Source organism: Trifolium pratense, linkage group LG7 (assembly GCF_020283565.1).
Source record: "Trifolium pratense cultivar HEN17-A07 linkage group LG7, ARS_RC_1.1, whole genome shotgun sequence".
Taxonomy (NCBI): Eukaryota; Viridiplantae; Streptophyta; class Magnoliopsida; order Fabales; family Fabaceae; genus Trifolium; species Trifolium pratense.
In genome coordinates, this window is record NC_060065.1 from 18,244,402 (window position 1) to 18,267,825 (window position 23,424).

The window sequence follows — 23,424 nt, forward strand, 5'->3', positions numbered from 1 at the left end:
TTATATTCCACAAAATACTTATTAAGTGTGTTCTAATATCTTTTTATCTTATAGAACAAGTGAATATAAAATACACTCTATTTCACAATAAACGTTGTTTTACTTTTTTTTTTGGGGGTAAAAATAACTCATGTTCTTTTGAATTTTTATATATATATATATATATATATATATATATATATATATATATATATATATATATATATATATATAAGATAAGCTTAATTAGTCTTTTGGTCCCTTAAAGACATTTTAGGTTTCACAATGGTCCCTTAAAGAAAAAATGTCCGGATTGGTCCCTTAAAGACACATCTGTTTCTCAATTGGTCCTTTCTGTCAATTTTTTACAAAAAACGTTAGTTTTAATTGACTGGATTGTGGATGCCATTAAGTGTAAGTGGTTACCAAAAACCTTATTAATTTTTAAAATTTTAACCATTGGAATTTTTTGTTATATTTGAAGTTAAAATTTAACGGAAAGAACCAATATGGCAAACATATACGGTATGTCTTTAAGGGATCAATCCGGGTCTTTTTTTCTTTAAGGGACAAATCTGGGCCTTTTTTTCTTTAAGGGACTATTGTGAAACCTAAAATGTCTTTAAGGGATCAATAGACTAATTAAACCTAAAAGATAATTACACATGAACAAAAGGCAAACGGGTAACAAGCTGGACCGCTAAATCTTTCGGTATTCACAAAATCTGAGTTTAATTTCTAAATAAAATAATTTTAATTTAATCAAATTTTATTTATTTTGTGACAAAATTTCGAATTATTAAGATCCTAAATATCGACCTGTCAAAAAATCCTAAAAATCGGAGAATTAAAATAAAAAAGGCTTAAATGCACTTTTGATCCCCCTATTTTCAAAAAAAATGAAGTTTTGGTCCCCCTATTTTAAAAACCAACTTTTTAGTCCCCCAATTTTTATTTTTTTTTGAGTTTTGATCCCCCATTCCATTTTAAGGCTAAATTTGTTGATGTGGCATTGTCACTAATGCATATCAGCGTCTATATTAATCATATTTCAATAGAGTGTAATATATTTTTTTCAGTTTCTATGAATTATTAATTTATGATTTTCTTGGGACCAAAAATTATAAAGAGATCTCCCGAAAAATTACTATCTTATTATTTTATCGAATTTTTCAATTTTTTACATTGCCCCAAGTTGGGACCGGACAAATTTATTATTTTAGAGAGTTTATTAATTTACCGAGTATTAATTTAAAGAGTTTCTACTGTATAAGAACATCTTTCATAAAAATTTAGAATTTTTTAACGTATATTATGTGTAAAAAACTAAAAAATTCATATTTAATTCATCCCTTGTTAATAAAATTTAAACTTTTGCAAGAAAGATTCATATAATGTATTAAACATGACCGCGATTTTTTTTTAAAAAATTTTGAATGATAGGCACGGGTTAAATGAAAAGTAGAGACTAAAAATCGTTACAAAAAACACTTTAAGGATCAAAAGTTGTTGAAATTTTTTACTAATGAAATTTAAGATATTTATAGGAACAAAAACATATTTAACTCTAACTAATATTATGCTAAAATCAAAATAATATATTTCTTTGATAAAAAAAGAGGAAATAATATTGAGTTTAATTGATATGCACTGACGGTGTAAAATAGTTTTATAGATCGTCCAATAAATAGCCATCATTTCATTTTGCCATATCATGTAAGGTGAAATGCGACGGAAAACATGGTTGGTACTGGGTAATAGTGTAAAATTATTTTACACCGTCGGTGCATATCAATTAAATCCAATAATATTTATTTTGAAAATTAAAGAGTGTGACACTAGTATAGACATGAACTATAGAATTTGGCGTTACACAAACCAATAAAAATAAACCATGTTTTATTTTTTGACTAAAATGATACTCCCTCCGTCTCATTTTAAATGACCTATTTGACCATTTCACACATTTTAAGAAAAATGCATAAATATAGGAGAGAATTGTACAATTACTAAATTACCCTTGCCTTTTTCATTACTGGTAGTAATGATTAAATTTGTTGAGTATGCCGCACTTAAACATGAGCCCACATAAAAGGTAAAATTGAAAAAAATGACTTTGAAAATTATATATGTCATTTATTTTGGGATAAATCAAAGTAAAAAAAAAATCATGGGACAAAAGTAGTACTAAAATAACCCAAAGTTCTAGAGCTCTATGTTTGCATCATTGGCTATGTTTGCATCCAGATTTCTAGAGTTCTAGAGCTCTATATGCATCATACAAGATAAATGTTAGTCAAAGAAATGACTTAGAATGTCATCCGATTTAAATTAAAAAAGAAAGGAGGATAATGATAAGTTGTTTGACGAAGAAAGTGATGGTGATCGTTCAAATAATAAAAAATGAAAATTAGGTGAAGACTCACGTTAAATGTTGAATGTCATTCATATACATCTTAATCTTGTGACCCACCTTATTCTTAATTTGTCTTGGATTTATGCTTTTTGTATCCATCCAACGCGGATTTTTGGGTGGGAGATTATGATAGGTCTCTCATCGATGAGTCATGTGTTATATGGATTGAATTGAATGTGTACATGATATTATGAGGTACTGTCAGTATTAATTTTTTTTTTTTGGGAAAAAATTATCGATTTTTTTTCCGGAAAAAAATTCCCGATTTTTTAGGGAAAATTTTTTGATTTCAGATAAAAATAATTTCGGAGTTTTTCTGGAAAAAAAAGTTTCTGTTCTTTTTTCGGGAAAAAAGTTTCGGATTTTTTCCGAAAAAAAATTTCAATTTTTTCTGGAAAAAGTTCTGATGTTTTCCGGAAAAAAGTTCCCAATTTTTTGGGGAAAATAGATTTGAAATGTTCATATGAAAAAGTATTGCTGATACAAAAAAGAGTGAAAAAACAGAAAATATTTAAAACTTTTATTTCGAATAAAATATTAGAACTTTTTCAGAAAAATATCGAAGAATTTTTTTCCAGAAAATATCCGAAACTTTTTTCCGAATAAAATATCGGAACTTTTTTTCCGAAAAAAGAACGAAAACTTTTTTGTTCAGACAAAACCTCCGAAATTGTTTTTATCTAAAATCAAAAATTTTCCCCTCAAATTAGATAAAAAAATGTAGAAATTGAATAATATGTAATAAAAATGACTCATATATCCTAACACTACCTTGAAGTTTTTGATACAAATTTGGCTTTTCAATTTATTTGTATGGTTGCTCAAAACTTAATGTAAAATTTTCAAATATTTTAGACTCTCTCATAAGATCCAACAATTGATTCTCTTGTTTTTATTTCATTGTAATTTTATTCTTACTCTCCTATTTTTTACAAAAGACAAGGATTTTTTTTTTACCTTCTCACACATAAGATGATTTATGACGAGAATAGATCCTCCATTTATTTTCTCTCAATTTTTCTTAATATTTACATCTTAACCATTAATCAATTTCTCTTCTTCTTTTTTTCTTCAAATTTTAATTTTGTTTTCATAATTTAAATGGTCTAAATTTCACATTATTCTCTCAATTTATTTTTACAATTAAGAGGGTCCATTCTCAAAAACTCAATCCAATAGACATATGTTATTTAGAAGAGACTATAACTTAATTAAGTACCACACCAAGCTTTCTTATCCACTTAAAATGAAAACTAATATTGTTTTATCTTTTAAAAAACAATGTTTACGATAACTTTTACTCTATTAACATCAACTCATTCGTTTTGTAGCCTTTTTTTTCTTTTGACTATGTGGTCTATCCTAATCGATCCTACATAGAGCTCTTTCTATAACTCAACTCTCAACAAAAACATTAATTTTTATGACATAAATCTATACAGAGGGTCCAAATTAAAAAATTAATATATCAAGTTAGGTTAGGACACCTCATAATGAAAAATAAAAATTTTGTTCTCTCAAAAAGAGCTATTTAGTTTCTCATAAAAAGAGCCATTCAAGAAAAAAAAATCTCATGGAAAGAATACAATAAGACAAAATGAAATAGAGGAACAATTTACAAATTGAGAATTTTAATTTCTCAAATGGAAAAATAATAAATTAAAAAAATTCTCGTTTTTCATGATTTAACAGGTGAACAAGTTTTAACTTGTAATTTTTATGTAAAAGGCCGGTGCCCACGAGACTCGGCTGGCCTTGCACCGTGTGATTTTTTATTTAGAATAAAAATATTATCACAACTTTTTCATATATATCTATTTTTTTTAGATATATATAGGCATGACAATAAAAATCATACCCATTTTGACAGGAAAAATCCGAGTTGACTGAGTTTGGGTTCGGGTTTGGATTTTTCTCGATTTCAAAAGATGGGTTTGGGGCGGGTAATAGGTACATTGATACTCACCTCGAACCCGCCCCGCTTATATTAATAACTAGATTTCACCTATTTCAAATTAGAAACGCTTAAACAATCTCTTAAATTACATTCATATGTTTATTTTTTATTTTAAATTTGAGTATTAGACAAACAATTTTCTCTATTTTTTTATTCTTTATTTTAAAAAATATTGTTGAGAGAAAATAATTTTGGACATTTAACTTTTTTTTAATAAAAAAAAACTAAAATACAATCTAAATTCATGTGGAAAGAGGTGTAATGGGGATACCCGAAACCCGATGGGGATACCCGATCCCCGTTAGGTATGGGTTTGGGGTTATCATTTTTATCCCCGCTCGAATTTGGGATGAATTTTGGGAACCCCGAACTTTATGGGTTTGGGGAGGGCAAAATCCATCCCCCGCCCCATTGCCATGCCTAGGTATATATCGGGAAATACAAACTTTGATGCGTCTTTTTCTTTTTAATTTTACCTTTATTTAAACTATTTTACGAATATGTGTTTGTCGATGTGACACCGACTATTTCAAGCAACGACATTTTGTACCGGTTGATTTTATATGTGAAATTCATCAACAAAACATTATGAAAAGTGTTGAACAATTGCACATAATCTGATGTGCTTAGAAAATATTCTGAGTAGTTGTAGACTCATTATGTAAGTTTAAGAGTGCAACCTAATAGGGTGGATGAATTAGGTTTTAAGACTTTTTGGTTATTTTATAGATGTTTTGGATTCCTTTTATTTTTCTTGAAAGTTATGATGAAGGTAATAACAATATGCTGAAAAATAAAAGAGAAAAGGGAAAGAGAAAAGCGACACAAGAGAATTATAGTGGTTCCCCTATCGGTACGTCCACTCCCTTCACACCCCGCGAAGGAATTCACTATGTTAGAATCTTTGTTACAAGCAATCTTACCCCAAGACCCCCTAACAATCTTTCTAACATACAACACAAGATAGCACCACACTATCTTTAACCGCAAGAATCTTCACCAAACCCTATGGTGAAATTCTCATACAACACAAGATAGCACCCCACTATCTTAAACAACACTTGTTTCCACAACCTTGGAAAACAAGCAACAATACAAAGTTACAATGAAGAAAACTATGTATGGCTGTTATCAAATCAATATCACTTTAATAATGTATATATCTTAGTGCTCAGAAACCTTTTTGGATATGAAAATATAATCAAGGTTTCACAAGATATGTGTATGAAAGTTTATGAGAAAAAGTGATATTAATAACTTAGAAATATAGTGAATATGAAAGTTGTTATTGATTGTAATGATCACAAATATATTTATAGAGGCTTTAGAAAATGTCCATGAAGCAAGACAACTTTTAGAAAAAAACTTATAATAAAAAGTTATGTTTAAAAAATGCAATGGTTCATAAAATATGCATTCTGTCCAGGACATATTAAGACTGTTGTTACGAACAGGCGATGTAAAAGGAACTGGTTTCAAAATTCAAACGTTGCACTGCTTTGAATTACCAACAGCAACAGATCATTTTAAAACGGTTAACGACCGAACAGATTTAAAAGGTCCTGACACCTATTTTTCAAAATCAGTTTTTTATAATTTTAAAAGCTTGCTTCATAGGACTTTTATATTCAACTTAGAAATTTATGTGTAATTAATTTTAAAATAATTTCTGAGCATTCTAAGTTATATATTTATTAAAAGTAATAAATCAAAGATAAGGACCATACTTACAAATAATTTAAATACTAAGTCTAATACTTTGGTCTTGATGTTGTTTCCTCATGTTGAGCCTCAATAAGCTTTCTTCTTTTATGATGTGAGTTTGTTATCATCAAAACCCAGCCAAGTTCAAGAAGGAAATCTTCTTCACAATCTCCCCCTTTTTGATGATGACAAACCATATCTTTTTGACATTGTTGCTCAATGAATCTCCCCCTATCTTGTATGTCTCCCCCTTTGTTTTGCAAATGAATATCCTGAAAAATTTTAACCACAAAACACAAGCATACAAGTATATACTCCTTCTCCCCCTTTTGACATCATCAAAAAGAAGAAAGAGTAGAATTCAAAGAATAATAATAATATAAGGGAAATTATATACAATATATATTAAAAATACTTATCTTTCGCAATGATTTGATGTCAATAAAAATATCAATGTTGATGCTCTTCAAATCATCTTTAATTCAATGAAAACTTTAATCCTACTATATCATATGGTCTTGTATCTTGAAGAAACCAATCTTAATATGACAATTTTAACATATGGTCTTCAAGTACCTACAAAACAATTAATAATATTTTCTAGGTACCCATTTTTCTTTGGGTCCTCTTGGGTTAGTTCCTTTCTTTATCCATATATACTCCCCATTAGGAACACCAATTTTCCTTACATAGCAAGCATTAGGAGTATGGCCACTTATACCACAATAAAAACAAGTAGGAACAAAATTACTTCTATATATAGGAATATAGGATTTCTTTTTAGAAAATCTTTTCTTAGGATAATGATGAACTTTTGGTGCTTTATTCACTTTCTCTTTGGTGGATTGATCAATTGCCTTAACAAAGATAGTTTTACTTGTACTTGGTTTGTCAAAATTAGAATAACCAAGTCCACTTTTATCATTAGAAAATCTTTGTTGACTAAGGATATTGTCCAATCTAACTTGTCCTTTTTCATATCTTTCAAGAACTCTTTTCAATTGGACAATTTGGAAGGAAAGTGAATCACACTCTTTGCATGTAAAATTCTGTTTTTCTTTTTCAAGAAAACTTTGTTTTTCAATTTCAAAATTCATTTCCATGGTGTCAATCTTTTCTTCAAGAGATTGAATTTGTTTCTTTTGTGTTGACACCGTTTTATATAGAATTTTACATTCATTGAGTAATACATTAATAGCACTTTGAAAATCATTATCATAAGAAGAAGATTTACTACTAACCTCTTCACATTCATCATCGGAATGATGTGATGCCATTAATGCGAGTTTTGCATATTCTTCGGTCTCCGAGTCGGATGATGAACTTACTTCATTATCATCCCATGCAATATAGGCTCTTTTGGGCTTTGACTCCTTTCTTCTTTTGAAACTACTTTTCTTTGCACGTTTTGGACAATCCGTCTTTATGTGTCCTTGTTTCCCACATTCATAACAAGTTATATTTTGTGTGGAAGTGGATTCGCCATTAAATTTTTTTCCTTGATCAAATTTCTTTGTTTTGTCTCTTTTCAGTAATTCCTTAAGTTTCTTGACAATTACTTCTACATCATCATCTTCTTCACTTTCCGATTGAGACTCTTCATCATTACTATCATAATCTCTTGCTTTTGATTTTAAGGCGAGACTTTTGTGTTTCTTCTCTTGCACTTCATGCTTTTCTAATCTCCCAAGTTCAATTTCATGTTCTTGTAGTTTACCAAATAATGTTGCAGAAGTCATTTTGGAGAGGCTTTTCTTTTCTGATATTGCTGTTACCTTTGGTTGCCATTCTCTTGTCAATGATCTAAGAACTTTGAGATTTAATTCATCATTAGAGAATGTTTTTCCAAGTGCTTTTAAATGATTTGTCAAATGCACGAATCTTTTTTGCAAGTTGAGGATTGATTCTCCGGGCTGCATTGTGAATAATTCGTATTCTTGACTCAAGGTGTTCAATCTAGATCTTTTAACTTCAACGGTTCCTTCATGAGTTTCCACCAATGTATCCCATATTTCCTTTGCCGTTTCACATGTTGAAATACGGAAAAATTCATCCATGCTAAGTGCACTTTGAAGTATATTGACTGCCTTTTTGTCGTTGAGTACTTTTTTCTTATCATCTTCATCCCAAGAACTTTGGATTTTGGGTGTGCCCACACCATTTACAACACTCATAGGAATAAATGGTCCATCAACAACAGTCTTCCATATACCATCTCCTTGTGCTTCTAAATGTGCCTTCATACGGATTTTCCAAAAATCAAAATATTCACCACTGAACAATGGAGGCTTGTTACTACTACCACCATCTCTAAAAGTCGGATTTGCGGAAGCCATTCTTGATCTTTTAGGAACAGGTTACCTATAACCCGCTCTGATACCAATTGTAAGTTTAAGAGTGCAACCTAATAGGGTGGATGAATTAGGTTTTAAGACTTTTTGGTTATTTTATAGATGTTTTGGATTCCTTTTATTTTTCTTGAAAGTTATGATGAAGGTAATAACAATATGCTGAAAAATAAAAGAGAAAAGGGAAAGAGAAAAGCGACACAAGAGAATTATAGTGGTTCCCCTATCGGTACGTCCACTCCCTTCACACCCCGCGAAGGAATTCGCTATGTTAGAATCTTTGTTACAAGCAATCTTACCCCAAGACCCCCTAACAATCTTTCTAACATACAACACAAGATAGCACCACACTATCTTTAACCGCAAGAATCTTCACCAAACCCTATGGTGAAATTCTCATACAACACAAGATAGCACCCCACTATCTTAAACAACACTTGTTTCCACAACCTTGGAAAACAAGCAACAATACAAAGTTACAATGAAGAAAACTATGTATGGCTGTTATCAAATCAATATCACTTTAATAATGTATATATCTTAGTGCTCAGAAACCTTTTTGGATATGAAAATATAATCAAGGTTTCACAAGATATGTGTATGAAAGTTTATGAGAAAAAGTGATATTAATAACTTAGAAATATAGTGAATATGAAAGTTGTTATTGATTGTAATGATCACAAATATATTTATAGAGGCTTTAGAAAATGTCCATGAAGCAAGACAACTTTTAGAAAAAAACTTATAATAAAAAGTTATGTTTAAAAAATGCAATGGTTCATAAAATATGCATTCTGTCCAGGACATATTAAGACTGTTGTTACGAACAGGCGATGTAAAAGGAACTGGTTTCAAAATTCAAACGTTGCACTGCTTTGAATTACCAACAGCAACAGATCATTTTAAAACGGTTAACGACCGAACAGATTTAAAAGGTCCTGACACCTATTTTTCAAAATCAGTTTTTTATAATTTTAAAAGCTTGCTTCATAGGACTTTTATATTCAACTTAGAAATTTATGTGTAATTAATTTTAAAATAATTTCTGAGCATTCTAAGTTATATATTTATTAAAAGTAATAAATCAAAGATAAGGACCATACTTACAAATAATTTAAATACTAAGTCTAATACTTTGGTCTTGATGTTGTTTCCTCATGTTGAGCCTCAATAAGCTTTCTTCTTTTATGATGTGAGTTTGTTATCATCAAAACCCAGCCAAGTTCAAGAAGGAAATCTTCTTCACACATTAACCGTTACTCCCTCCGTCCCAAATTATAAGGGAAAATAAAAAAATCACACTTATTAAGAAAAAATAAAACATGAGAATTTGAAGTATGTTTTTGTGGGTTTTCCTTGGAATAAGTTGCATAGGAAGATGTAAAAACAATTTTTATTGGTTGTTGTTTATTGAGAAAATGAGAGAGAGAAGAAATTAAATGCAATTTGCATTTAATTTTATGAAAATAAGGAAAAAACATTTTTGAAAATGATTTTTTCTCTTATAATTTGGGACAAAAAAAATGGGCTTTTTTCCCTTATAATTTGGGACGGAGGGAGTATAATTTTGTAAACATATTTGTGATATTCAAGACATTTCAACATTGTTGCATTTTAGACCTTGTACCATTAACGAACTTTTTATAATTCCAAAATTTCATTCCAAAATAAATATCCACATTTACTCATTCCAAAATTTCAACTTCATGTTGGCTGGTTTGTACACATAACCTCTTTCGCAACTGTTTTCTTCTATATGAACCAAGACTAAATTTCTCTATTACAATAGTAAATCCTAACTTTGCAAGCTTCACAACAGACCTAAATATTAATCAATTGATCTTGATCCTTATATTTTTGGGTGGCAAATTGATTACTTGTTGTATTGTATCAATAATAACACGGACCTCGGATTGAGCATTGTTAGGCTTTGAATCATCGAGATGTTTAAGAACATGGTATTTCAATTTATTGGGAGTTATTGAATCATTATCCATAACTACAAAAAATCATCAAACATAACAAAAATAAATAAACATTTTTTTTACGGTAAAAATAAATAAACATAGGCTTAAATGCAGTTTTACCCCCCTATTTTGAAATATGCGGAATTTTACCCCCTATTTTAAAACGGTAATTAATCTATCTCTGTAACTCCAAATTTAGTGGGGTTTGATTCTGTGGAAAGCTAACTCGATTACGGTCGTTTCAGTATCCGTTTTGTGTATTATTGATCCAAATTGAGTTCTGTGCGAAATTTTGAACTTGAGGCTCAGAAGCAGATTTTGTGCAGAATTTTGGTGGGGGGCAAAATCAAACAAATTATAAAATGGGGGGGGGGTAAAATTCCATATTTTAAAATAGGGGGAGTAAAATTCCGCATTTTTCAAAACATGAGGGGTAAAACTGCATTTAAGCCATAAACATATTTGTAAAGAAAACATGTTAAAATTCAAAACATGCAGAAAATACAAGTTTTGAATATTACTATCAGGTTTGAAATCTATTTTTTAAATTGGTTTTGAATATATCTTCAAAACTGGACCAATATATAATATGAAATTTCAAACTACGAATGTACGAGTGGGTTAAAAATGCAAATTACTTTATCTTCTATTTTTTATAGGGCAATTGAGTGTAAACAACCTTCATGAACGAGCCAATGTTAAATTTAGACTTAAAATACAAGAAAAATCGTAACTCTTTTGAGAAAAAACGAAGTTAAGTTTATACGAAGAATAAAAAGTGATAGTACAATGAACAAAATGTTTTGTGTGTGTTTGGTTCGGAACTTTTTTCCAGCTTAATCTTGGTTTGAAAAATAGAATACGAATCAAACTTAAAGGGCAAAAACAGAATTTTAGAGCACTTGAAGCAACATTATGTTGTATTACTTAGAAAAGTGGATGTTTGAACACCTTAAGATTTTGAGTTAATATGTGGTGTCTAACTCATTTGTAGAGTTGTTCTTAAACCCAATGTAGATGATCCCCGACTGTTCCCTCGTGCTCAACACATTGTAGTAGGCTTTAAATAGAAAAATTCAAATTTCAGTTAGTAAATTTATCTCTAAGCCCCCCAAGTTTCTTTCAAATCCCCCAAAAATTCCATTTTTACCTTTAAAATTCAAGTTCAGGATCTACTTTCTGAACTTAGTGTTAGTTCTTTCCCAACCAATTCGGATTTTAGATTAAGAACCAAAACCATAAACCACATAAACAAAAAACCCATACACAAAATCAAAGGTTTCGTACTTTCGTTCTTTCTTCCTCGCCTCCTATGTTGCCTAGGTACGGGTACGGTACCGGTATCCGGTACCGGTACTGGTACGCGGTACGACATTTTTAGAAAATTTAAGGTACGGGTACGTTAGTATAAAATATTAGAAAAATTATTTTTAAGTGAATTATTATCATCATGCTTTGAAGATTTAATTTTTTTTGTCTACCGTCTCAACTATTTTCATAAAAAATGAGAGATAATTGAAATATAATAAAAAATTATAATAGTTTAAGAGATTTTTCAACCGCCAATATGTTTTTTCCCTATTCATCATCATAAATCAACCAAATAAAAATGGGTACGGAATCGGTGCGTACCATGGAGTATCCGGTACTGATACGTACCCGGTACGGGTACTTCACCATTTTAGGAGTACCCATGCTACATAGCTCGCCTCCATCTTGAGGGGTTAGAAAAAAATAAGGAGGGTGTAAAGAGAAATAAATAAATAATCTTTCAGTTATATGGTAGTAAGCCCATTTACTCACACATACATACTTCTCTTCTCTTTGGTTTCTTCGTCCCTGCAGTGCACTAAGCTGCACCGCCACCTCCGCCCAGTCGCCCACCACAGCCGGAACCGTCGGCTAAGTGACCCTTCTTCAATTCAAGGTTAGTGTGATGTTATGTTTCATGTGACAAATTGGGTATAGACTAGAAAAGATTAAGACTATTTTATGTACACTTCTATAAGTTCCCAAATCTAAAATCAAACCCTAATTCTTCAAATCAAACCATCCCGATCTTAGTTTCCGATCTCAGTTTGTGATAAAGAAATCGTTCCACTTGGATTCAAGCACTCTCTCGGTCTCATCATCGCAGGTATTCCACAAAACCCTCCAAATTCTATTCCTTCATTATTCTTCTTCTTCAACTATCTTTCTTCATCAAGGTTTCTTAAAACTGAGAACAAAATCTAAGAATCAATATGTGAAATGTGACTTTGAGGGATAACATTTTTTTTGTGCAATTATTTATTTGCTATGGTATATGATTCTTAGATTATTTCAGCAACACTCTTCTGTAAAAACGTACCTGGTTCTGAAACCCAATTTGAATTTCAATCTCTAGGTTCATATTATTTCCCTTTATTTGATTGATTAGTTGATTTATATTTATGAGTTGTGATTCGTTTTTCTTTTTCAATTTTACTTTGAATATTATTAATAGTTTTTCTTGTATAGATTAATGATAGTAATTGGTTTTGTCTTAGTTGGTTAGCAATTACTATGATAATGATACGATGTAGCTTAACCTAGCCGCCCCTAGGCACTACGGGGGACATCATTGCATTGTGATTTTGAGTAGCGGCTGTAGCCTGTAGCACCACTAATAGTGGTCAGATTGCGGCCAATTAGTGTCTACTATAGCAAAATTCTTGCAAAATTTGCTTTTATAAATGTGTTCAATATGTTCATAAAATCATGAGCTTTGAAGTTTAGTCTTAATTTTTTGTTATATTTTTGTAGGGATAATTTTCAAATATAGATTAAAAACAGTAAAATTTATGTAGAAACTAAACTTGAAAGGTTGTGATATTGTAGGGACTTAAAAATCCTATTTAACCCTTAAATTATTGTAAACAACTAACTAACTGTTGACTTAGTGGTGCCTATGACTGCATTTTCATTGTACAAAAGTCTATGTGGCCTTAGGCCTTTGTTAAACACCTTCACTGAAATTGAGTTGTGAAACTAAGATCGGGATGGTTTGATTTGAAGAATTAGGGTTCGATTTAGCATGGTAAAAGCATTCGAGTCTGGCATTTGTTAGGTTTGCAGTTTTGATTCTGGGTTTATGAAGGTAAATAAATAGCATTCGAGTAGCATTCTGTTCTGGCCTTCTGGGTTTGTGACTTATGCTAATAGGTCTGATTGTTATTTCAGTTTTGATAACAAAATAGCTCTGATTTTAAGAGTGAAAATTATATTCTGAACTTATCAAAACTCATGTTTAAGAAACTTTAGATATATGAGTGAAAATCACTTCTTTATTCTTAATTATATTATGTTATGAAGAATGATACATTATGTTCTTTATTCTTAATTATAATATTATATTCTTGACAACTGAGTTGTAGATACTGAGTTGTTTGTGACTCTATAGGTAGTGCTTGTGATTCATGTTTTTCATATGTCCGTGTTTCATAGCTTACTCAACATTGACTTGAAAAATGTTAGAGATAAGGAATTTAAATTTGTATTAACACCACATAACATCATAAGGTAAGAGATTGGATATGTATCACATAGAGTATGGATATATGCAATATAGATAAAGAGTTAGATGAACAATGATATAAGGTAAGTTATTGTAATCTTAAATTGATATAATGTAAGTAGAAAGCAATGTAACAATAGGGGTTTATATAGGGGAAGAGAGATAATAATGGTAATAATAATAATAATTAAGGATGTATATTTTGTGAACTAAGAATATATGATTAGGTGCAAGGTGAGAATAACCATGTATGATGGTAGCAATGAGGGGATGTGATTCACTATAATAGTATAAGGTGTAGGGATTGGAAGTACTTAGTTTAGTGTATGAAAGTTTAAGTTGAACATGAGTGTCTAATCTATCTTTAAAGTTTTTGAGCTATAAGCTACAATTTTGTGCTTCTTTTTATTAGGAGTCCAATTTATAATATTAGAACAAGGCCTCCAAATTGTTTGAGACATCCCTGAATTTATGTTATTGTTACCATTGAAATGTTCATAATTTAGGATCAGAATATTTGCACGAGTTCATGTACTCATGTTTGTTATTATTATTGATCAACAGGGCAAGATTAAGATTAGAATTAAACAAGTATATGATGGCTGGCTACATTATTAGACGAGCATTCTCATGCCGTAATTTGTTTCGCCTCCGAACCTCTGCTCTTAGCGTTTGTGAAAATTCCCCCGTTAAACTTTGTACATCTGATGATAGCAGTAGAGTCTATACTCTTACAACTATGCCTAATTTTATCATGGAAAGTCGCAGAGCCTTTGCCAAAGGCCGAAAGTCGAGTAAGTAATTTAGAATTACCAGCATTTATTATTGAAAAACAAGCAATTTCACGCATTAATTGATCTCAGCCATTGATCTGAGATCAGTCGGGTTGATATTACACATTCACCAAATTATCTTTAAATAATCTTCACCACTGATGACCAAGATCAATAGTTGTGTCACACAGTTTGTGCTCGGAATCTAAATCCGGCATAGTATGCCTAACATATACTTTAATATACTCATTTTGTAACGTTGGTTGATTTTTAATGATCATTGGTTTCTACATATTAGAGGTTTTAGAGGATGAAGGAAGTGTTAGTACAGTTGAAGTTCCAACAAACGTTGGCCCTATTATTAAGGCAAGTGCTGTCTCACAGATGGAGGCTGCAATGGCTGCATTATCTGTTGAACTAAGCAAACTACGAACAGGAAGAGCATCTCCAGGTATATTGATGTTATCGTAATTCTATTTGTCTGCGAATGCTTAATACCCAACACATTAGTGCTGATCATGTCTTATCTATACAGGAATGCTTGATCACATTATTGTAGAAACTGGTGGTGTCAAGATGCCTTTGAATCGGATTGCTCTTGTTTCGGTTCTAGATCCTAAAACCTTATCTGTTAATCCTTATGATCCTGAGGTACTTTATCTTACACTTTGGACTATGATTGCTATTTGTAAAGTTCTAAGTAAACCAGCATTATGGCATGGCGTGACAAATTTTTGCATATCACACGACGAACTTTTGCAGACACTTAAACAATTAGAGAACGCCATTGTTTCATCTCCATTGGGATTAAATCCTAAAACAGATGGTGAAAGATTGATTGCTGTCATTCCACCGTAAGCTTTTATTCTATTTTACATTCCGTTACTCACGCCTCACAGAGTGAATCGACTAATTAATTTACTTCTCCAACCTTAAATGACCAGGTTAACCAAAGAGCATATGCAGGTATGTTAATTACACTTCATTTATATTTGTATATGATTTATACTTGACACTTTTTGTTTGATAGCATGCCTCTGTATCCTTTTGCTTGACATTTATTTCAGGCTATGAATAAGTTGGTGACTAAATCTTGTGAGGATACTCGGCAAAGCATTAGAAGAGCTCGACAAAAGGTGTGGTGTGGCTTTGCTATTTCAATTTCTTGACTTTTATTTGGGCGGACTTGCCTTTTAGTAATTGAAACAAGGGATTAAGGAAATGGTATTTATTGAAAGATTTTAGAGTTTTCCCTTTCTCTGAATCCCTCCAGCCATTTTAAATGGTTTTCTTTTTTCGTTCGTCCTTGTTTATTTGTTAGTCATTGACTTAAATTGCTGTTAAATGCTTAAAGTTTTCAGCATTCTGGTGAATTTTCGAATACGCCCTTGGTGCTTAATTTTCAGTCTGTCCATCCTTAGAGCAGAGGATAAAATATTTCAAAAATGAAAAATGCAATAACAGGATAGGGCTTCAGCCTTAGGTTTGGCTTATCTACCTATTTCCAGAGTAAAAGGGTGGTCCTCTGGATACTATTGTTTACATGGTTTACTTTAATTTTCCATACAGTGATTAAATATATTGATTTTACAGGCAATGGATGCCATCAAGAAATTGAACTCCAGTCTTCCCAAGGATGACATAAAAAGATTGGAAAAAGAAGTAAGTTACATATGCTTAATGTAGTAATTAATTTATGGCGACGAGATTCCGTAACTCTATAAATTTGATTTCTTATTTTTTTCTGCTTTCAGGTTGATGATTTGACGAAGAAATTTATCAAGTCTGCGGAAGATGTATGCAAGGCAAAGGAGAAGGAAATTAGTCAAGGTTGAGATGTAGTGTTTTTCTAGATTTTGTGGGTAGGTTTCACTAAATCATCTAATTTATTCTGCTGGGGCCTGAAATTTTATCTGGTCTAAGCTAAAGCTGAGTATCATTTAACTAGTCATTATATTTTGTTAGTACAACAGTATTAGATAAAAAGGATTTCTCATTCTCAACCTGTGGGTTTGGAGTTGTTGCATTAGTGCAGGCTGCTATGTAATGTTTTTGATTAAACATTTTGTGTTTATGGTTGCTACTCCCCTTGTTGGTCCTAATTTGTGAATGTTCCGTTTTGTCACACAACGGTGTCTAGAGATTTTACTCTGATATAAATATACACTGCAAATTTACTTGTTGGCTGAGTCGGCGAGTAAAAGAAGAGAGTGATGAGGAGGTCGATGGTTCGATTTTCACTCCCAACAGAATGCTCAATAAGACAAATGCTAAGGACAAACTTTCAGACACTCTTTATTCTCAGGCCATGCCACCATTTCTTTTAAAGATTGTACCTAGTAATCGGCTCCATAAGTTTAGAAAATACAATACGCCTTCACTTTTTTTTTTTTGGCTTAAATGCACTTTTGGTCCCTCTATTTTAAAAAAAATAAAGTTTTGATCCCCTATTTTAAAAATCAACTTTTTGATCACCCAATTTTAATTTTTTGTTAGTTTTGGTCCCCCATTCCATTTTGGAGTCAATTTCGCTGTTGTGACCCTATTACTAATGATGTGGCAGCGCTGGACAAATCTCTTTTACATGTCATTATTAAAATTTTCAATTAAATAATTAATTTTTAAAAATAATAAACATCTAATGTGTTTATCATGATCTTCATTGTTCATCATCATCTTTATCAATAAACCCAAATTTTAGAAAACACCTTCATCAAAATCAATCTCAAACAAAACAAAATCATCATCTAGAAACCTAAAACATACAAATTTTTAATATACCATCAAACATACAATTGATCTTTGAGCAAAAAAATAAGTAAGCACAGTATAGTAGATAGAGCATCCAAATTAAAGAAGTATGCATTATAATCAAACAACCAACTTGTGGGTATATGCTGGAAAATTGAACCTAAAATTGTGGGGGTATATGCAGGTTCCCAACTGCGTGAGGTGTCGACCCCTGGGTTGGGTTAGGTCGAAGAATACTTATAGAGCTTGAAAAGGTGATCTAAAATTGATATATAACCACATAAAACTAACATTCACCCCCAAAAGAGTTGATAATCAGATTGTGAATGAGTGAATTTTGAGATTTTTCAAGATTTGAAAAATTTAGGGTATAGATGTGGGGATTTAGATTTTTTGAGTTGATAAAGATGTTTTAGGTTTCTTGAAGATAATCTTGATTTGTTTGAGTTTATTGATTTTGATGAAGGTGGTATTTGAAAATTTTGGGTTTATTGACAAAGAAGATGACAAACACGATGAACAATATTGAAGATCATGATGAACACATAAATGTTTATTATTTTTTAAAAATAAATTATTTAATTTAAAATTTTAGTAATGACATGTAATAAATTGTCCACTAGGTGCTGCCACGTCGTTAGTAATAAGCCACATCAGCAAAAATGACTCTAAAATGGAGTGGGGGACCAAAACTAACAAAAAATTAAAATTGGGGGATCAAAAAGTTGGTTTTTAAAATAGGGGGATGAAAACTTCATTTTTTTAAAAATAGGAGGACCAAAAGTGCATTTAAGCCTTTTTTTTTCTTTTTCCGACAAGCTTATTTCCTAAAACTTAACTTCCACCATTTCGGGTCCACCGAGATCCGAAGAACTTTTCTATTTCTTCTACCTCTCTTATCTCTTGCCATTTCTTTTTAACACTAAACCATTTTTCTACCCATATCTCTTGGCATTTCCTAGAATGTATTTTTTTGGTGTTATAGTTCTGGATCTAAGATGCCTTTGTGAATTATATTTAATTATTATCTATAAAAGTCGTGATTATATTTCCGTAGACATAATTTTTAAGTTACGCATTTTAACTTCTATTGAAAAAACACTTTATAAAAGATGCATTTGATTTGGATTGTTATTTTGGAAAAAGTTTACTTTATTTAATTTAAAAATGATTGCGAAAATTTTAATTCAAAGTTTTTGTGATTTTTTTTCATCAAAAAAGTATAACATGCTCTCTTTTGGACTCTTAAAAATTGAGTTGTTACATAGGAAAGTATTGTCTCTCTTACAAACACATCTAAATTTATTCTAATATAAAAATATGACGTGACATTGAATTTTGCTATAGCTAACCAATGAATTTTGCTATTGCTAACCAACTAAACTCCGAGTACCGAAAATTTCAACCCCAAACACAATTGTCTATCTCCTGTTAGGATTCATGTGCATATCCTTGAAAGATTTCAACTTTTCGCAACCCCTGAATATATTCGGTCATTCCATGAAATTACCAAACTAACCCTCTCGCTTTCTAGAATGTGAACACTTTTTCACACTCTAAGTAGCGAGTGTCAATATTTTTAGCTCAAATCCACCCCTTAGAATGAAAAAAAATCATGAAAAAAGGAGTTCACATTCTAGAAAGCGAACTCAGCTGCAGTTCATATTTTAGAAAGCGAACTCCCCCCCCCCCCCCCCCCCCATTTTTGCTATTTACACACTCGCTTTCTAAGTAGCGAGAGGGGTAAAATAAGGTTTTCAGGGGTGATCATGACTACCGGGGGCGTCCGAAGTAACTTTCTCCTTGAAAAATAGAGTATGAGTATGGGGGACAACCCTATGTTCTCTTGCCCATGCCCCCTATGAGTACCAACCTTAGAGATAGCCATTCAGATAATGATGATGAGAAATAACTTGCAGGAGGATTACTGGGTGCTGCAGGGAGACTTGGCATACCATATGGAACTCCAACTATATATATATAAGACTGGTTATGCAGTGTAGGAGCACATATCTCACCGCCAGCTTGAAGATTTCCTGAGAGTAACGAAAGCAAAAGTTTGAATGGCCTTGATTAAAAGTTTCAAAATTAGTATTTTTTTTAATAAAATACAAAAACAAAAGCACTTTCAGTATCTGTATCCAAAAAAAAAAAAAGCACTTTCAGTATCTATCTCATCGCAGAACCTTGTTCCAATTCAAACAATCCGCAACAGCATCTCCTTGACAACTTCGCCGCAGCGCCGCTTTGACGGCTCCACCGCTGGTACATTTCACTGTTACAAATGCTTTATTTATTTATTTATTTATTTATCTATTTATTTATTTTGCTATGGCAAGAGTAGACAATAAAAAATGCAGGTAATACTTAAGTTGTTGTAATTCACTATAAGAATTGTTAAGTCTTTGAGCTTTGTGGTTCTTTTTATTAGAACAAACAAGGCCTCCAAACTGACTTTATGTTATTGTTACCATTGAAATGGGCATAATGCATAATTTAGGATCAGAATATTTGCACGGGTTTCAATTCATGTACTCATGTTTGTTATTGTTATTATTGATCAACAGGTATATGATGGCTGGCTACATTATTAGACGAGCATTCTCACGCCGCAATTTGTTTCGCCTCCCAACCTCTGCTCTTAGTGTTTGTCAAAATTCCCCTGTTGATAGTCGCCATCCAACTATGGCTAATTTTATCATGGAAACTCGCAGAGCCTCTTCCAAAGGAAAGTCATGTAAGTAATTTAGGATTACCAACATTTATTATTGAAAAACAAGCAATTTCACGTCGGGTTGATATTACACATTCATCAAATTAATCGAAATAGACATTGAGTCACGGTGAAAGAGGAGGAAGGAAGGGAGAATAGAAATTGAGTTTGTCACCTTGTGTGCTCAAAGTGAGAAGATTTGATAACATAATTTACACATGCAAACATGGAATCAAGAGAAAAGATGGAATTTCATAGTGAAGGCCATTTGAGAGAGATTACGGTACTGATATTGAGAGAAGGGAGAAATGTGGCTTTGCTTTGGCTTCATTCCATTTCCACTACTAATTATTTATCCAAGTCATCATTTGTCAATTTTGTCATTCAACTTACTACAAGCATATTTGTGTCTTTTAGTTACTTCTTCACACTTTTGGTCACTTGTTATTTGCGTGACTCCAATAATCCTCTCTAATTAATATTACTTTTATTAATTATAGTCGGGTGGTTACGTGAAGCTCCACCAAATTATGGCCCTGATATTAAGGCAAGTGCTGTCTCACAGATGGAGGCTGCAATGGCTGCATTGTCTGTTGAACTAAGCAAACTACGAACAGGAAGAGCATCTCCAGGTATATTGATGTTTATCGTAATTCTATTTGTCTGCGAATGCTTAATACCCAACACATTAGTGCTGAGCATGTCTTGTCTATACAGGAATGCTTGATCACATTATTGTAGAAACTGGTGGTGTCAAGATGCCTTTGAATCGGATTGCTCTTGTTTCGGTTCTAGATCCTAAAACCTTATCTGTTAATCCTTATGATCCTGAGGTACTTTATCTTACACTTTGGACTATGATTGATATTTGTAAAGTTCTAAGTAAACCAGCATTATGGCATGGCATGACTAATTTTTGCATATCACGTTACAAACTTTTGCAGACACTTAAACAATTAGAGAACACCATTGTTTCATCTCCATTGGGATTAAATCCTAAAACAGATGGTGAAAGATTGACTGTTGTCATTCCACCGTAAGCTTTTATTCTATTTTACATTCCGTTACTCCTGCCTCACAGAGTGAATTGACTAATTTACTTCTCCAACCTTAAATGACCAGGTTAACCAAAGAGCATATGCAGGTATGTTAATTACACTTCATTTATATTTGTATATGATTTATACTTAACACGTTTTGTTTGATAGCATACTTCTGTATCCTTTTGTTTGACATTTATTTCAGGCTATGAATAAGTTGGTCACTAAATCTTGTGAGGATACTCGGCAAAGCATTAGAAGAGCTCGACAAAAGGTGCGGTGTGGCTTTGCTATTTCAATTTCTTGACGTGGATTGATTTGCCTTTTAGTAATTTAAACAAAGGATTAAGGAAATGGTAGTTATTGAAAGATTTTAGAGTTTTCTCTTTCTCTGAATCTCTCCAGCCATTTTAAATGGTTTTATTTTTACGTTCGTCCTTGTTTATTTGTTAGTCATGGACTTAAATTGCTGTTAAATGCTTAATGTTTTCAGCATTCTGTTGAATTTTCGAATACGCCCTTGGTGCTTAATTTTCTGTTGATTTTACAGGCAATGGAAGCCATTAAGAAATTGAATTCCATCCTTCCCAAGGACGACCTAAAAAGATTAGAGAAAGAAGTAAGTTATATATGCTTAATGCAGTAGTTATGGCGACGAGATTCCATAACTCCACAAATTTTATTTCTAATTTTTTTCGGCTTTCAGGTTGATGATTTAACGAAGAAATTTATTAAGTCTGCAGAAGATGTATCCAAGGCAAAGGAGAAAGAAATTAGTCAAGGTTGACTTGTAGTATTATTCTAGATTTTATGGATTCTGCTGGGGCCTGAAATTTTATCTGGTCTAAGCTAAGCTGAGTATCATTTAACTAGTCATTATATTTATGGACTATTTTGTTAGTATAGAAATATTATATAAAAATGATTAATCTCATTCTCAACCTGTGGGTTTTGAGTTGTTGCATTAGTGCAGGTTGCTATGTAATGTTTTTTTATCAAACATTTTGTGTTTATGGTTGCTACTCCCCTTGTTGGTCCTAATATGTGAATGTTCCGTTTTGTCTCACAACGGTGTCTAGAGATTTTACTCTAATATAAATACACACTGCAAATTTACTTGTTGGCTGAGTCGGCGAGTAAAAGAAGAGAGTGATGAGGAGGTCGATGGTTCGATATTCACTCTCAACAGAATGCTCAATAAGAGAAATGCTAAGGACAAACCCTCAGACACTCTATTAAACACACCCTTTATTATCGGGCCATGCCACCATTTCTTTTAAAGATTGTACCTAGTAATCGGCTCCATAAGTTTAGAAAATACAATACGCATTCACTTTTTTTTTTCCTTTTCCGACAGGCTTATTTTCTAAAACTTAACTCCCACCATTTCGGTTCCACGGGAGATCTGAAGAACTTTTCTATTTCTTCTAGCTCTTATCTTCGGCCATTTCTTTTTAACACTAAACCATTTTTCTACCCATATTTCTTCACATCTTATTCCACAAGACCAAATAGAATGTATTTTTTTGGTGTTATAGTTCTGGTTCTTAAATTAAATGCCTTTCTGAATTATGGTCTATGAAGCACGGACACGGCGACACCGCTAAAGTAAAAATTATAGGACACCGACACCGTTAAATATTTATAAAAGATATAAATTAATAATCAAAATATATATACATATAAATCTAAGTTAAACAAGTTATTTCTTAAAAACAGTTTTAAAACAAGATATGATAATATTTTACCTTTATTTATTCATCTACTATTAAAAAATCTAAAAATATTGTAATCAAAATGTAATCTCTTCAATCCCTCATTGATTTTTATTGTTGTTTCGGCATATCTTTAACTCTTGTAGATATGTGTGATATGTGCCTAAGAAGAGTATAAGCAAAGAAAAATAATTTTTTTTAGACACTTGTCCGACACATGTCGTACGAGTGTCTTATAGGTGTCGGACACCGATGGAAGGAGTGACAAAATTGAGTTTTTTTTTGTAACACCCCTTTTAATTTGAAGTAATTTAAATACAAATAAGTAAATAAAATATTAATGTTTTTGAAATTTTTTGGCATAACCTCTTTAGAAATTAATTATTCTCTATGTCACCAAAAATTGTACCTAATAACATTTTTTCTCTTTCTAATAAACAAGAACTGTATAACATTTAACTGGTCATAAATAATTGCCAGTGGAAAATTACTCTTATCACTTATAATATGGAGAAGTTAATTTATG

The 23,424-nt window shown here is 31.7% G+C and overlaps 2 protein-coding genes across 6 annotated transcripts; both read left to right on the top strand.

Moving 5' to 3' along the window:
• Nucleotides 1-12,154: 12,154 nt before the first annotated feature.
• LOC123894597 (ribosome-recycling factor-like) lies at nt 12,155-16,806 on the top strand. 5 transcript variants are annotated; one of them, XM_045944632.1, is made up of 10 exons: nt 12,181-12,298; nt 12,436-12,508; nt 14,471-14,700; nt 14,978-15,130; nt 15,215-15,330; nt 15,442-15,533; nt 15,624-15,645; nt 15,747-15,815; nt 16,273-16,341; nt 16,434-16,806. In XM_045944632.1, exons 3-10 carry the CDS (start codon nt 14,502-14,504, stop codon nt 16,512-16,514), a joined length of 801 nt encoding a protein of 266 aa, XP_045800588.1. In that variant the 5' UTR covers nt 12,181-12,298; nt 12,436-12,508; nt 14,471-14,501; the 3' UTR covers nt 16,515-16,806. The 5 variants fall into 5 exon arrangements, with proteins under 5 accessions (XP_045800586.1, XP_045800587.1, XP_045800588.1 ...); XM_045944631.1 differs by having other exon boundaries at nt 12,178-12,298; nt 15,215-15,533; XM_045944633.1 differs by having other exon boundaries at nt 12,436-14,700.
• A 2,632-nt stretch (nt 16,807-19,438) lies between these two features.
• On the top strand, nt 19,439-22,205 carry LOC123894599 (ribosome-recycling factor-like). The gene is made up of 9 exons (XM_045944635.1): nt 19,439-19,695; nt 19,998-20,167; nt 20,644-20,775; nt 20,861-20,976; nt 21,088-21,179; nt 21,266-21,287; nt 21,389-21,457; nt 21,734-21,802; nt 21,890-22,205. The coding sequence occupies exons 2-9, from the start codon at nt 20,002-20,004 to the stop codon at nt 21,968-21,970; spliced, it is 747 nt and encodes a 248-aa protein (XP_045800591.1). The 5' UTR covers nt 19,439-19,695; nt 19,998-20,001; the 3' UTR covers nt 21,971-22,205.
• Nucleotides 22,206-23,424: the final 1,219 nt, after the last annotated feature.